The 16,713-nt window shown below is 43.0% G+C and overlaps 1 protein-coding gene across 2 annotated transcripts in view; it reads right to left on the reverse strand.

Annotated features, from left to right (window-relative positions):
- Window positions 1-3,567: 3,567 nt before the first annotated feature.
- The window catches only part of SVOPL (SVOP like), a 55,533-nt gene continuing 42,387 nt past the window's right edge, over window positions 3,568-16,713 (reverse strand). Inside the window, exons 14-15 of one of the 2 annotated variants that reach the window (XM_059711906.1) lie at window positions 8,901-9,014; window positions 3,568-3,915 (exon numbers count right to left, since the gene is read on the reverse strand). In XM_059711906.1, the coding sequence (XP_059567889.1) occupies window positions 3,904-3,915; window positions 8,901-9,014 (126 nt within the window). In that variant the 3' untranslated portion in view covers window positions 3,568-3,903. Of the gene's footprint in view, window positions 3,916-8,879; window positions 9,015-16,713 lie in introns of those variants that run through there. The other variant, XM_059711907.1, reaches the window with a different exon arrangement.

Below are 16,713 nucleotides of genomic sequence, written 5' to 3' on the forward strand. Positions count from 1 at the left end.
TCTCTAGCTTACATTTTAAGAAAATACAGTATATAATTCATATACTTTTTTTAACATATGAAATCTGTGTTAACTGTTATTGGTAAGGCTTCTGGTCAATAGTAGGTTACTAAATTTTGGGGAAGTCAAAAGTTATAAATGGATTTTCAACTGCACAGTGGAGGGGTCGAAAGGGATCAGCCTCCCCCCTAACCCTTTTTGGAACATCTCAAGTTAGTTCAAGGTCAAAAAGGCTTTAGAATATGATTTGGGGGAGCTTTAAGTTAATTTTGGTAAGATAAAACCTTTGCTTCCCAGGCAGATTCCTTAAAAGCTAGAAGGAAAAACTTTATTTGCAGTTTCTTAGGATCAGACCAATAGACTAAGAAAAGTTTGTCCTTTTAACAAAAAAAAATATTCTAATTTTGTACCAGTGTGCTTTGTTAAATTGTTTTTTTAATCCTCAGCTGAGGATATTTTTTCCATTGATTTCTTTTTTTTTTTTTTTTTTTTTTTTTTTTAGTGGAAATGGGTGAAGGGGAGAGAGAAACATATATGAGAGAGACATTGCTCAGTTGCCTCCTGACCAGGGCCCGGGATCAAACCTGCAAACAAGGTATGTGCCGTTGAGAGGGAATCAGACTGACATTCCAACCACTGAACTACGGCTGGTCAGGGCTGTTTCTTTTTCTTTTCTTTTTTGCACCAGTGTACTTTTGATATTAAAACTAATTTTTTAATAGCTTGAATCCATTCTAGTCTTAGCTTGGTCACACAGAAAATTTCTTTTCCACATTCCACAACTTCTTTATATCCATTTGGGTTTTGTCTTATGTTTCCTCTCTTGACCAGGAGAGCTGACTTTGGTAAGAATTCACTCTTCACCAGATTCTGCTAATTTCCCCAGCATCCCATTTGCAGGCTCCTTAGTGAGTAGAGTTTAAAGTAGCGGGTATAGCTCTGATACCAACCAGAATGTGGCAAGGTTTTCCTCTTAGTTTCCCCTGGCTGTTTAAGGGAGTCACATCAGTTTGGGGGAGAGCCCATATGGGAGTCCTCCTTTGAGAGTTGATATGAGAGTGTTGATGTTGGTAGAGAAGGATTTGGCAACCTTCAAGGACACTTTCTTCCACTGTCCCAGCTGATTGCAAATGAGACACTGATTTTAGGGCCAGTATCTTGATGGCTTTGGGGGTGTTGCGGGGCCACTAATTTGGTAGATGTTTGTTTATGACCTTGTGGTCCTCTCCAGAGTGAAGAGATGATTCGGTTAGAGTAATAGTGGAATGTGAGGATAGAGGGGAAGAGGAGTCACATCAGTCTTGTGTTAGGTACGTCTTGTGTCGTCTTTTTAAATTTTTAAAAAAATTACTGGTTTTAGAGAGGAAGGGAGAGGGAACCACCATCCAACTACCTCTGGCATGCCCCCCCACTGGGGACCAAGCCTGCAACCTGGGAATGTGCCCTTGACCAGAATCGAACCCGAGACCTTTCAGTCCAAAGGTTGACGCTCCATCCACTGAGCCAAACCAGCCAGGGCACGTCTTGTGTCTTTAATTTTTCATTTAGCCTTTTGGAATTTTGAATCCTTTGCGGGGGTGGGTTCTGCATACCAACTAAAATAGGCATTCCATTCTGGTTGTTGATCTGGAAACCCTTACTTTCATGTGCACTTCGTAAGGAAATGATCTTATCTAATTAGAACATTTGCCATAATGGTCATTGTAATGTTAGATTGTTGCAGTAAGAGTTGCCATTTGTGTAGATATCTACAGTTGATAATTTTGTATGGTCCTCAAATGATGTTATAAATATCCAGATGGCCCTTAGCAGAAAAATGGCTCCCCACCTCAAAGCCAAATGAATATCTAAGAGGGAAGTGCCACTGGGTTGGGGATTGTGTGGTGTTTTACAGTGTACCTCACTGGAATTGTTCTTCAGTTTAGCAGGTGAACTAATTTCAATCTAATGTGTTCCACAACCAACTTATCCTAGCACAGAAGGCTTAGATTTAGTGGTGAGTACTCTAACGTCTTACAAGTGTTTGACCTGTGTCCACCATTTTTCAGCTTTGGCTTCCGAGATTCCTATTAGCAATAGATTTATTATTCCTTTCGTGAGAAGCTTTCTTTATAGTGTCAGACGCCCTAATGGCTTTTACTTGTCTGGTGTATGCCTACTTAGATTTTGTTGTGCCATTGGTTAAAACCATCTTAATTTAGTTCCCCAAGTCTCCCAGTGGTTTAGTTTATGCTGTAGGCTTTGAGTTTCCTAACAGCTACCACTAACCGCAGACTTCCACTATAACTGTCCTGGAACCTTTCCGGGAACAATATTTTTTTTAAATAAAGTGTTTAGATTGGAGAGCTCCACACAAGGGAGTGGAGTTCAAATCTAAGAGTGACTTACCAACGGCCCTCAGCTTTGACGAGAGGAACAGTGAACTCAAAAGGTTCAGTGGGCTTCTCGCCTGTGTGTCTTGTCCTGCAGACCATTAGCAGTCAACTTCCATCCTTGTCACCAAAAACTGTTTAAAATGATTAAAGACGACAATTTAGGTGATTCAAACAAACTTTATTTAACACTTGCTGAAGCAGGCAGTCTACAGTCCTGGGGTCCTAAGCACTGGGCAGAAGGCAGGCATCTTTTAAAGGATAAAGAATAAGGAACAAGAAAGTAAGTATAGAGCCCAGAGTTGGCTTGGTGTTTGGCTGGCTAGTTACAATATATTTCTGGTCAAGCAGAGCATTTATAGGGACACAAAATTTATTCAAAGTTTGGTTTGCTGATGTGGTACCCCAGGCAGAAGTAGTCTTCATTTGGGCCTAGAAATTTATTTCAACAAAATTCAATCTATGGCCTGCTTCTACACAGCCTCAGAGCCAACAGTGTTTTTCACATTTTTAAAGGCTTGTGGAGGAGAAAAAAAGCAACAGATCATATGTAGTTCACCAAGCCTAAAATATTTACTGCCTGCCCCTTTACAGAAAAGCCTTCCTTGCTTAAAGCCACCTGTGCCTGTGATGTGATTAAATAGGAATGACTTGCACTCCCACTGAAGCAGGGGTATAAACCCTCTCATATATGCAGTTTGCTAGGGCAGAGACACTAGTGTGGTTGCAGCAAGTCTTTTTCTAGTGCAGAATGGGGGTGAGTAGGTGAGCCAAGCCTTGGGAGCCCAATTTCTGAGGACTTCACAGTAAGTCTGAACAGTAATAAAAGACGAAATATAAGTGTGAAAACTTTAGGTGCTTCCTTTCCACAGCATATCTAGCCCAGTAGAGTGTGGCATGTATGAATCAGGCAGCGACTGTTCAGCAAAGGGCAGACAGTTGCATGGTGTGGGTAAGCTTGCTGCACTCTTCATTTGTTTTATCACATGGGAATGAGATTCCCCAATAAATTAATTAAATGAAAATAGAAAAAAATGGTGAAATTTGTTCTCAACTTTTTGGTGATTATATACAAGACTCATGCTAACTTAAGCATATTGTTTATGAATAAGCAATTTTCATTAATAAATGAGGCCACAATTTTAATAAATATGCTATTATAAATTTGAGTATTTTGAAAGCTTTAATGATACCATACCAAGTTCTTATCTTAGTATGTTTTTTGAGAATAATTCACCTAAAAGTTGGGACTTGATGTCAAGGAAGGAAAGCCACCTTCCCCCTACCCATCTCCCACAGACATAGCTTTTCAATTTAAGTGTACTTCATACAAGTTCTAGGTGTTTTGGCTCTTCGGTAAGAAATCAATATGCAGTTAACCTATCTTATTCTTATGTGCCTTATTTTTAAAAAATAGTTTCTTAATTACCAAGTAGCATACAGAAGTAACACCAGGTTGTTAAAAATGTACCACAACTCTGTGAAGATAAAATGCAATTTTCTTCTTTGGTAGACACAGGTTTTCAGATCTTCATTTAATTTGCTAGAAAAAATAAGTTATTTAATAGATCAATACATTTAAAGTCTTCTCCCCTTCATACTCAGCTGCCTGGCACTAGAAATAGAAGGCTCTTTTATTAAAATTAAGAGGAATTTACCTTTGTGTACCTGAAAATGGAATGGTTGCTATAAAATTCAGAAAAAAAAAGTCACATTATAAATATCCTCTTTCAACAGTTTTTTCCAGCTTACCAGGCTCTTCAAAATGAATAAGTCTGAAGTGGAATTACTATTAATCAGGAGGATTCATCCAGTCAAACTGTTGGAAGTTAAATTTTGTTAACATTAGAAATGTTTAAACATGCTAAATGCTCACAAGACTGAGATACACACACTGTTGAAAATTTTTACAAACTGGAGAGCCAAGATGGAGTTGTAGTTAAACTTGGAATTAACTGCCTCTCACAACCACATCAAAATTACAACTAAAATACAGAATAACTATCATCACCTAAAATCTGGCTGAATGAAAGTCCTACAACTAGAGAAGTAAAAAAGAAAGCACATCGAGACTGATAGGTGGGGGCGTGGGACAGGCTGGCCCTGCACCCACATGTGGCATTTTTTAGTTGGGAGGGATATCTTGGCTGTAAAGGCCTCCCGTGAAGAGAAGTCCCTGGTTTGGGTGCTATAAAAACCAACAGGGATTGTGGCTGAGCGACGAGGAGGCTGCTGGAGGCCAGGCACTTCCTCTTAAAGGGCTTGCACATGGACTTACTTGGATTCACTCCCTCCAGTGCTGGAGCAGTGGCTTGTGGGGGATCCAGGATCATATGAGGAGAAACTGGACTGTCTGACATCGGAGCAATAATTCAGGGGCAGCTTTCTCCCAGGCAAGGTTGCTCGCAGGGGTCATTATTCATATGCTGTGATCTCCCCCATCACTGAGCCCACTGGCAGATGCCATATCTGAGTCTCCATCATGGCTCACACTGTTGGGACCACCCTGGTGATTCCCTGAAACCCTGCCTAACCCAAGCTATTTGCAGCTGCTTTTCCATATGAATGGCCTGTCCTGGCTAAGGCTTCAGACTCTCCTAAAATCAAGTAAGTAGCAGCTGGACTCAGTGTACCCCATACCTCTCAACAAGTGGCCACAGGCCTGGCACTAGCAACAGCCTGCCTTGGTTCACAATTTGGCCTCCTGGGCACCTTCAAGCCCAATACAAGTAGCAGCCATTGCAGATCACTCTGTAGCTTGTGCCAGGTGGCCCTAGGCAGAGCATAGGCAGTGGCTGACTTTGCACCTCCCAGGAGGCCCCAGAGCCAGTGGACAGCTTCAGACCACACCAGATTACAACCCTACCACATCCACAAGTGATACACTCGAGGGGCAGAGTCAGTGAGTACCAAAGCCCACTAAAGCAAGTCCTGATCCACAGGGGTGTCTCCTGCACAGCAGCTCTTCCACTGTAGTCACAGGTGATCCTCACACCCAGTCAGCCTAGGGATCAATTCCTCCCAGTGATGCCAACAGCAATCAAGGCTCAACTACAAGACAGTGCACCTAGAATGCCCAGATGGGGTAACGGGAGGCTGGGCCCTACAGGACACCTACTGCGCAAGGCAACTTTACCAATTCCAGGAGACATAGCAGCTCTACCTAATATGTAGAAACAAACAGAAGCAGCCAAAATGTGGAGACAGACACGTCACAAATGAAAGAATAGAAATCTTCAGAAAAAGAACTAAGTGAGAAGCAAGCAAACTACTAGATACAGAGTTCAAAACAATAGTTATAAGGATGCTTAAGGATCTTAATGAGAACTTCAAGGGACTTAGAACATAAAAGACATGAAAAAGGACCAGTCAGAAATTAAGCATACACTAACTGAAATGAATAATTTACAGGGAATCAATATTAGAGGATACCAAAAATCAAATCAGTGATTTGGAATATCACCCAATCACAAGAGTAAAAAGAAAATAATCAAAAAATATGAAGAGAGTGTAAGGAGCCTCTGGGATAACTTCAAGGGTACCAACATTTGCATTATGGGGGTGCCAGAAAGAGAAGAGAGCAAGGTACTGAAAACCTATTTGAAGAAATGACAGAAAGAAATACACTTACAATTCCAGGAAACAGAGTCCTAAACAAGACGAACTCAAAGAGGCCCACACCAGTACATAATTAAAATGCCAAGGGTTAAAGAGAATCTGAAAAGCATTTACCTACAAGGAGGCACCCATACCACTGTCAGCTGATTACTCAACAGAAACTTTGCAGGCCAGAAGGGAGTGGCAAGAAATATTCTAAGTGATGAGTAGCAAGGTCCTATAACCAAGATTACTCAGCAAAGCTATCATTGAGAATTCAGAGCTTCACAGACAAGAAAAAGCTAAACAAGTTCATCACCAAATCAGTATTACATGAAAGTTGAAGGGTATTCTTTAAGAAGAACAATAAAAAATATGAACAAAATGGCAATAAATACATATCTACAACAATAGAATCTAAAAATCAAAATAAACAAGGAATCTAATGAACAAAATAAACTGATGAATAAAATAGAACCAGAGGCATAGAACAGACTGATGAATTTTGGGGGGAAATGGGGATGCAGGAAGAGATTAACATAACTTAAATGCACTCATGCATTACCTATAGACAGAACTGGGTGGAGTAGGGAAAGGGACATCTATAAAATTCTCAACAAATTTTTTCCCCCAAAGACAAATAGCCACTCAATGGCTTTATGTGCCCACACAATCGTTATTGAACATACATGTTATAGCTGTAAGGAAGTTATATTAAAAAGTCTTCTAAACAGACATGTAAAATGATTCCACCACAATGGTAAAATCATGTCCCAGTCCACAGAAGAGGGAATAATCTTTTTTTCTTTTTTAATCCTTACCCAAGGATATTTTTTCCAATGTGAGAGAGACACATCGATCAGTTGCCTTCTGCACACGGACCAGGGCCTGGACGTGGGAGGAGCCTGCAACCAAGGTACATGCCCTTGACCAGAATCAAACTTAGGACCCTTTGGTCCACAGGCTGATGCTCTGTCCTCTGAGCCAAACCTGCTAGGGCCTGGTTTCCTTTTATATGTAGTGTTACTACTTAATGAGTATGGAAAACTAGATTAAAATTTAGCATCACTTGCTCTGGCCTGTGTGCCCAGCTGGAGCACCAAAAGGTTGCAGGTTCAATTCCCAGTCCCTATCGGGGCACTTGTGGGAGGCAATCAATGTGTCTCTCACATCGATTTTTCTCTCTCTTCCCCCCTCCCTTCCTACTCTCTCTGAAAAGCAATGGGAAAAATATCTCTGGGTGAGGATTAACAGCAACAACAATAAAAAACATTATTAATATTTAGCATCTCTTAATTTTACAATCTGTTTTAAATTCCAGTTCTACTAAATACTGGCCTGTTCTTTTATACAAGTTACTCAACTTACCTTTGCCTTAGTTTCCTCATTTGTGTGAAGGATATGATAATCCCTTCATATAAGATTAAAAGGAATCATATGGATCATCGAATGGATTACCTTTCCTAGTATAGAACCTAAACACAGTCTTAAATTTGTAATTATATGACAGGTTATCTAATCTGTGATTAAAATGTATATTACCTTACAGATAATCTAAGGTATTTAAAAATGGAGTAGCATGTCTTGGACCTAGGGAAAAAAATCAAGAGTGGTGTGTGTTTTCTTCCTTTACTCAAAAGTGCCTTCCTTATATCTACTCACAGACAACAAAACATATCAGTACCAATATTAATGTGTCTGTCGTGTACTATGAATAGGACATGGGAGAGAGCAAATCACATTCAGCCAGAGAATCATCATGACTGAACATCCTCATTTAGGGACAGCAGCTCAAGATCAACCCCAACTGTCTTCCCCTTCCCCTCCCCGCCCCCCCCAATGCACATAGGTGCACATGCACACCCTTGTGTCCAGCAATCAGCTTCATGTTTACGGCAGGAAAACATCAGTGTCACCACCTATCCTATCTAATAATAGACAAACAGGGTAATTGACCGTACCTTCGCTACACTTCCCATTGGCTAATCAGTGAAATATGCAAATTAACCACAAACAAAGATGGCGGTTAATTTGCATATGTAGGCAGGAAGCGGTAGAGTGAAGACTGAAGGCAGCTCCGGCTGGAGCAGTGATCAAAGCGCGTCTGGCCGGAGCAGCGGAGGCTTTGAATGCGGCTCCGGCCAGAGTAGCGAAGGCTTTGAAGGTGGCTCCGGCTGGAGCAGCAATCAAAGTGGGTCCGGCCAGAGCAGCGAAGGCTTTGAAGGTGGCTCTGGCCAGAGCGAAGGCCTGGGTCCCCGGTGCCGAAGGAAAACCGGTGCAGGCAGCCAGGGGAAAGGAAGGCCTATTGCACGAATCTTTTCATGCAACAGGGCTCTAGTACTTTTATAAGGGCACAGGGACAGGAGAGGCCCTGTCCTCTACCACTTGGCCCATGGAACATACCTTACACTTTGGTACATGTTGTTTTATGTACTTTGTGAAATACAGTAGGCAGGCAGTGTCTACTGACTGTGAAGTGCAACTGGCGCAGCTGAAGCTTTTGACTCTTATCACGGTGGCCGAAAGTACTAGGGGAAAGGTAGCTGGACTAGTATGTCAACACCGTCACTCTAAGGGCAACACGAACAGCTATTTCTGCTCCTTGGGCCGCCTTCAGTTCTGCAGCGGCGCTTACATCCAGGTGGGAAAGTGGGAAGGGTAGAATGCTGAGGCCTCAACAACTATCATTCACCATGGTCCCTGGATCAAGCTATAACTTTTACCAAAGCAGGTTTGAGGTGGATATAAACTTTAGTGCTGCTCATTACACCTGGGGAAAATGGATACCCAGTTTTTCTACTGGACACACTAAACAAATATCAGTGTTAGCCCATGAATAATCATGTCTGCTTAAAAGGATTTTCATACTCCAAGTTCATTTTCTTTGTTCTAAAAGGGGATTGAGGGTTTTTAGGTCCCTGCATCACTTACCTGTAGGGCCCGACCTTTGGTCTCAATGGGGAGAGTAAATGCTGAAATGGCACACACAACACAGACGGATGAGAAAAGACACAGGGCCCCCAGCAACGATGCGCTCATCAGAACCTGCAAGTCACAAAGAATGACTTCATTTATTGTGCCCCAGTCATTTCTAAACTGATCCTTACGTCAAAGGGGATTCACCAAACATATAAATGAAGATCCTTTATAGCCGTTCTCTGTGTTGTGCTTTTGTGGGATTCCTCCATGAACTGGGACGGGTAATATGCATTGGCCAACTTAGACTTGCCTCTTCACCCACCCTTAGGCAGAGACAAGTCTAAGTTTGCTCAGGCATTTCCAGAGCAAACCAGGATTCCGCCCCCTCTTGCATACCAATGCAGCTTGCTTAACTCCTAACCCTCTCATCCATGCCGTGGACCCCCTCTGCCAAACATCCATTTTCCCTCTCCAATTCTGACAGGGTGAACCAGGAGAAAGTTTTTTTGTTTGTTTTAGAAGAAAGATAAGATAATCTCAGGGTCTCTCTGAAAACATAACGTATCTTGTCCATTATGCTTCACTGCATGTATGACAAAACCATATGGTGACGATTTTCCCACAGTAAGAATGGATTTCTGTCACTCTACATACATCCTTTGGCCTGGATCCTCACCCTAGTAATGGCGAGCAGGTTCATACACTCCATCTCACATGTCAGTTTCTGCAGGACTGTGCCCCCAAGTTAGCAAACAGCCAGGCACCTGGCAGTTGTCAACTACTCTCACAAAAATGACCTGAAGCCACAGGAGCAGCAAGACTCTGGTATCACAGAAAATTGCAATTTGGAGAGGCCTAGAAACTATCTGTTCTAGTCCAACCTCACTGCATTACTGATGAGCCTAGAGTCAGAGCTAAGTGACCACTTGCCCAAAGTCACATACAGACTCCTGACACATAGCATAATGCTTTTACCACCACTTATGTCCTCCCGAGATGCGCAGTTTGAGAACCTGTCCTTTGCATAGGCCTTCCAGAACAGTAAATAATCGCATTTGGCATGTGATAGAACCCATGATATTAGCCTCAATATTTTGTAGTTGGCCTAGGTATCATTGCTGATTTTTATTTCCCAAAATAAAGTACATACAATTTCCCCAAAATAGGAGTTGTATAAGGTAGGTGTGTGTGTGTGTGTGTGTGTGTGTGTGTGTGTGTGTGTGTATCCCCATCTATAAGGCAGGGAAACTGGGCTCATAAAAAGGAAAAGATGCAGAAACCAAGAGACTGGGCAGCCTGAATCATGACCAAACCATATGATAGTTAGGCATGTGTCTAAATTCTACCATTGCTGTCCCTTTTATTATTGGACATCAAAATTCTTATACCCACAAAATGAACTTTAAACTCTCCCACCTCATATCCTTTGCACCAGATTCAAAGTCCTAGGTGGTGTGACACCCTGATGGGTCCGTTGAGTTTAGCTCATAAACTGCTCAACCAGCTGGGATCAGGGACAACAACTGCTTTGTCTTCTTGGTTTCCCTTGAGGGCCACAGGGCTCTGCTTCTGGCAGGACTCGAGCAGTCCAGTGGATGCTACTGGATAGTCTCCCAATGAGTTCCTTTCTAAGTTAACCAGAGTCAATTTCTATTGTCTGCAAGTAAGAATTCTGAGTAATACCTGCTTTAAAAAAATCATCTGGGAAGTTTGTTATAATGCAGGTTCCAGCCCCCACTCCAAATTCACTGGATCAAAAAGAAAGACCTGCTAATCTCTACTTCTAAAAGTCAGCCCAGACCAGTGACAAAGAGGACATCTACACTAATAAAGGACAAAGGTGGTTATTGACCATACATTTGCTCTGCCCTAAGCCATGCCCACCAGCCAATCAGAGCGACTATATGCAAATTAACCCAACCAAGATGGCAGCCGGCAGCCACAGAGCTGGAGCAAGCAGGAGGCTTGGTTGTCCAGGCTATGGAGGAAGCCAAGCTTCCTGCCTGCCCTGAGCCGGCTGTGGCCTCCACTCATGGCAACAAAGTTTCAATTATAGAAGACAAATAAATCCCAGATACCTGTTTCCAGCCAGCCTCCACTGGGAGCTTGGGTGGCTAGGGGTTGTGGCCAGCCTGCAAACAGCCATCAGCCCCTCACCCAGGCTGACCACACCCTCATGGGGTGAGGGTCCCCGCTGGGGGGCTTAGCCAGCCTGAAAACAGCCCTCGGCCCCTCACCCAGACTGGCCAGGCACCCCAGCAGGACCCTCACCCTGAAGGGGCTGTGGCCAGCCTGCAAATAGCCATCAGCCCCTCACCCAGGCTGGCCAGGCACTCCTATATAATAAAAGGGTGATATGCAAATTGACCCTAACAGTGGAATGACTGGTCACTATGACACACACTGACCACCAGGGGGCAGATGCTCAGTGCAAGAGCTGCCCCCTGGTGGTCAGTGTGCTCCCACAGGGGGAGTTCTGCTCAGCCACAAGCCAGGCTGACGGCTGCCAGTACAGTGGTGGTGGTGGGAGCCTCTCCCGCCTCCTCAGCAGTGCTAAGGATGTCCGACTGCAGCTTAGGCCTGCTCCCCGCTGGCAAATGGACATCTCCCAAGGGCTCCTGGGCTGCCAGAGGGATGTCTGATTGCCATCTTAGGCCCAATCCCCCCAGGGAGCAGGCCTAAGCCAGCAGGTGGTCATCCCCCAAGGGGTCCCAGACTGCGAGAGGGCACAGGCCGGGCTGAGGGACCCCCATGAGTGCACAAATTTTTGTGCACCGGGCCTCTAGTTACCTAATAAAAGTTTCAGTCCAACAAGACAACAATCCTAAAGATTTATACACGAAACAGCCTCAAAATGCATCCAGTAGCCCAGTAGCCCTAGCTGGTTTGGCTCAGTGGATAGAGCATCGGCCTGTGGACTGACGGGTCTCTGGTCAAGAGCACATGCCTAATCCTAGCTGCTTTGACTCAGTGGATAGAACAATGGACTCTGGACTGGAAAGTCCTGGGCTCAATTCTGATCAAGGGCACATGCTCGGGTTGTGGGTTCAATCCCTAGTGGGGGGCATGCAGGACACAGCTGATCCATGATACTCTCATCATTGATGTTTCTATCTCTCCCTCTCCCTTCCTCTCTGAAATCAATAAAAATATATATATTTTTAAAATACATCTAGTAAAAACTGAAAGGAGAAAAAGATAAATCCACATGCAGTTGGAGACTTCAGTGCCTTTCTCTCAGCATTTGATAGAACTAATACAAAATAAGCAGGGATAGAAGAAAAAACTAAGATGGCAGCATAGATAAACACCGGGAAATTGTCGCCTCCCACAACAATTGAAAAATACCGCAAAGGACAGAGCGAACATCATCCAGAAAAACAGGAAAGCTGGCTGAGTGTAAATTCTACAACTAGAAGGAAAGAAAAGCACACGGAGAGCCAGAGGAGCTGCGGAGGTGAAGTGCAGAGGTACAGTGGCTTGTGCGAGCGCGGAGCGGAAAGAGGGTGGCACCTGAGGACGCGGCTGTCTTTTTGAATCACAAGCTCCCGACTGCTCTGAACTCCGGTTCCGGGAAGTCTCTGGGGACCCAGGACTCATACGGGGAGAAGCTGCACTGTCGGGCAGTGGGCGAACTTGAGGGCGGCTTTCCCTCAGAGGTGCTTGCAGTAATTATCGGGTCACTGAGACTCGGGACTCCTTAGGGCTGGGCGGAGAATCAGCCATAGCTCTTTGCTCCGCCCTTTGATTCCCTGAGACCCCGCCCCACCCAGGCTGCGGCAGAGGCTTTTGCATGTGAATGTACCTAACTGCAGCGGAGCCAGGCAGACCCGGAACTTCCAAGAGAAGGCCCAAGGTCCCGCAGCGGCTTGCATTGCTTCACAGCTGAGCCTCTTCCTGGCTCCTGCTGTGTGGCCTCAGGCAGAGGCTGAATCAGCACCTCCTTAGATCCAGGAGCCACTGTATCCAGTGGTCAGAGGGGGCCCATCCAGATTGCAACTCCTCAGATCCATAAGGGACACACTCAGGGGGCAGACTCAGGGAGCAGACTCAGTGAGCACCAAAGCCCCACTGAAGCAAGTCTTGCCCCAGAAGGGTGTCTTCAGCACAGAAGTTCTCCCACTTCAGACACAGCTGATTCTCACAGCCAATTGGCCTGGAGGTCAATTCCTCCCAGTGATCCTACAACAACCAAGGCACCAAGAGTGCACCAAGAGTGTCCACCTCAGGTAACTGGGGAGGCTGAGCCACTGGGCCCTACAGGACACCTGGCGCGCAGGGCCACTCTATCAACACAGGGAAGCAGCCAAAATGCGGAGACAAAGAAACAGGTCACAAATGGCAGAAATGGATATAGAGTTCAAGGCCACGTTTATAAGGTTTTTCAAGAATTTTATGGAAACCGCCGATAAATTTAATGAATCCCTCAATAAGTATAGTGAGACCATGGAGGACATGAAAAAGGACCAACTAGAAATTAAGCATACACTGACTGAAATAAAGAATAATTTACAGAGATCCAACAGCAGACAAGAGGATCCCAAGAATCAAGTCAAAGATTTGAAATATAAAGAAACAAAAAATACCCAACCGAAAAAGAAAAAAGAAAAGAGATTCCAAAAATATGAAGATAGTGTAAGGAACCTCTGGGACAACTTCAAGCGTACCAACATCAGAATTATAGGGGTGCCAGAAGGAGAGAGAGGGCAAGATATTTGAAGAAATAATGACAGAAAACTTCCCCTACCTGGTGAAAGAAATGGACTTACAAGTCCAGGAAGCGCAGAGAACCCCAAACAAAAGGAATCCAAAGAGGACCATACCAAGACACATCATAATTAAAATGCCAAGAGCAAAAGATAAAGAGAGAATCTTAAAAGCAGCAAGAGAAAGACAGTCAGTTACCTACAAGGGAGTACCCATACGACTGTCAGCTGATTTCTCAACAGAAACCATGCAGGCCAGAAGAGAGTGGCAAGAAATATTCAAAGTGATGAATAGCAAGAACCTGCAACCAAGATTACTTTATCCAGCAAAGCTATCATTCAGAATAGAAGGTCAGATAAAGAGCTTCACGGATAAGAAAAAGCTAAAGGAGTTCATCACCACCAAACCAGCATTATATGAAATGCTGAAAGGTATTCTTTAAGAAGAGGAAGAAGAAAAAGGAACTCTTACCATTTGCCACAGCATGGATGGAACTGGAGAGCGGATAAATACCACAGGATCTCACTCATTTGTGGAATATAATGAACAACATAAACTGATGAACAAGGGCTGATCCAGAGACATTGATTGGACTGCCGGGCCTTGGAGGGAAGGTAGGGGAGGGTAGGGGTAAGGGGGTAAGATCAACCAAAGGACTTATATGCAAGCATATAGGCCTAACCAATGGACATGGACAACGGGGGGGGGGGGGGGGGGTGAGGGCATGAGCGGGGGGGGGGGGGGGGGGGGGTAGAGGGTAACGTGGAGACAAGGACACATATGTAATATCTTAATCAATAAAAAATAAAAAATAAAAAAAAAATAAGCAGGGATATAAAAAACAAACAAAAACACAAGATGACACTTCAGCTACCAGAATTTGATTGGAATAGAACACACAGCAACAGCAGAAGATACATTCTTTTCTAGCCTGTGGAGCACACACCAAGACAGACCATATGCTGGGCCATAAAATAAACCTCAAGAGATTTTAAAGAATTAAAATTATAGAATGGGTCCTCTGATTAAAATGGTATTAAGCTACAAATAAAGATAACAGCAAAACTTCCAAAAACGTTTAAACTGTGGGTCAAGGAAGTCTCAAAAATAAAAATAAAAAATACACTGAATGTGATGAAAATACAACAATATTAGGTTTGTGGGACACAGCTAAAGGGAACAAAAAATACCTAGGAATAAATTTAAGAAATAGGCCTAACTGGTTTGGCTCAGTGGATAGAGCATCGGCCTGTGGACTGAAAGGTCCCAAGTTCGATTCTGGTCAAGGGCATGTACCTTGGTTGCGGGCACATCCCCAGTAAGAGGTGCGCAGGAGGCAGCTGATCGATGTTTCTCTCTCATTGATGTTTCTAACTCTCTCCCTTCCTCGCAGTAAAAAGTCAATAAAATATATTTTAAAAAAAGAAATGTATGGCATGAAAATTATAACTCTTAAGGGCATGGACATTTGAATAAATCTAATTCTTGGAAAAACAGTATTTTTTTATTTTATAACATAATTCTCACCAAAAGTAATCTAACACTGCCCGGCTGGTGTGGCTCAGTGGTTGAGCATCAAGCCAGGAACCAAGAGGCCACTGGTTCGATTCCCAGTCAGGGCACATGCCCAGGTTGCGGGCTCAATCCCCTGTGGAGGGTGTGCAGGAGGCAGCCAATCAATGATGTTCCTCTCTCATCATGGATGTTTCTATCTATCACTCTCTCTTCCACTGTCTCTAAAAATAAATAAATAAATAACATATATTTTTTAAAAAACAAAGTAATTAACGCTAATGGATTTTCAATCAAAATCCCACTAGGATTTTTAAAAATCAATTTTGGGGAAAAATTGTTTCTGTAATTAATTTGAAAGAAAAAAAAATGTGTAAACATGTCTGGGATATAGGAGAGTCTGAGGGAGGCTTTTAGCCTAAGAGGCATTAAACAAGGTTTCAGACATTAGCAGTGTGATTGATACCAGAATAGATCCAAGAACCTATGGAAATTTGGTTTATTATAATAGTAAGTCAACTGAGATGAGCCCAAACACAGGGATGATTAATGGCCTGGGAACAACCAGCTATGCTAGGCACTGTTCTGTTCCTTTTTAAAGCCGGACCCTAATTTCAGGCCGTAAGCATAAACTGACTTTCAGTGTTTTAGAAATATGGATAAGCAAGTGATGGAGGCCATTAAGCATGACACACAAAATTCACTCAATGAAAACAGTTGGTAAAAGAATATTGTAAATTTTGCATCCCCCAAAAAATACACAGATCAAAAAGTAAACCGCAAACAATAAATATCTGCATTATAGTAATAAATGGCTAATAGCCTGTGGAAAAACTGCAAATCATATTAAACAATTTACCAAAAAAATACGAATGGATAATAAAAGGTGCTCAGCTTTACTAAAAATGAACAAATTATAGATTAAGATGACACAATGTATTTTGTACCATATTAATAAGGCTTAAAAGGAAAGGTTACTATCCCTTTTGCGAGACCGATGCATTACCACTTGGCAACCGCGCCTGCACTATCCCTTTTGGTGATGATGGATGGAATAGGGATGCTTGTTTAAGAATGGTTAATATCATGAAATACATAAATTTTTTAAAAATGAAATTTGACAAGATCATCACAATTTAAAATATGTACACCCTTTGACCTAAAAATTACCCAGTAGAGCTTTTCTAAAAATTCTGCTTTTCCTTCAGACATATCCCAGTCATTCTCATGTCTGTGTCCTATTGTAGAGGCCCTCCCCACCACCCTGTATTAGCAGACCACCCTCATCACTGTCTCCTTTCCCTGTATTATATGTTTGCATAGCACGTAGCATTACTCATATTTGACATATTAATAAGCTGTCCCATGTTCATTTACCATATAGTGTAATTTCAAAGAATCTGGAACCTTCACTTGTACAGTATCTAGAGCATAAAGGAGCTCAATGGCTATGTGTTGAATGACTTAATACAGTTGCACATGTGCAAAAATGTAGGGTGCATGATGTTCGTTGTCCCATTGTAAAACCATAGAGAAATAACACAGAAGCAACTTACTCATAAACAAGGTAATAGCTGACTATGTGACATCCACACAGTGGAGATCT

This window comes from Myotis daubentonii, chromosome 10 (genome assembly GCF_963259705.1).
Source record: "Myotis daubentonii chromosome 10, mMyoDau2.1, whole genome shotgun sequence".
Classification (NCBI taxonomy): Eukaryota; Metazoa; Chordata; class Mammalia; order Chiroptera; family Vespertilionidae; genus Myotis; species Myotis daubentonii.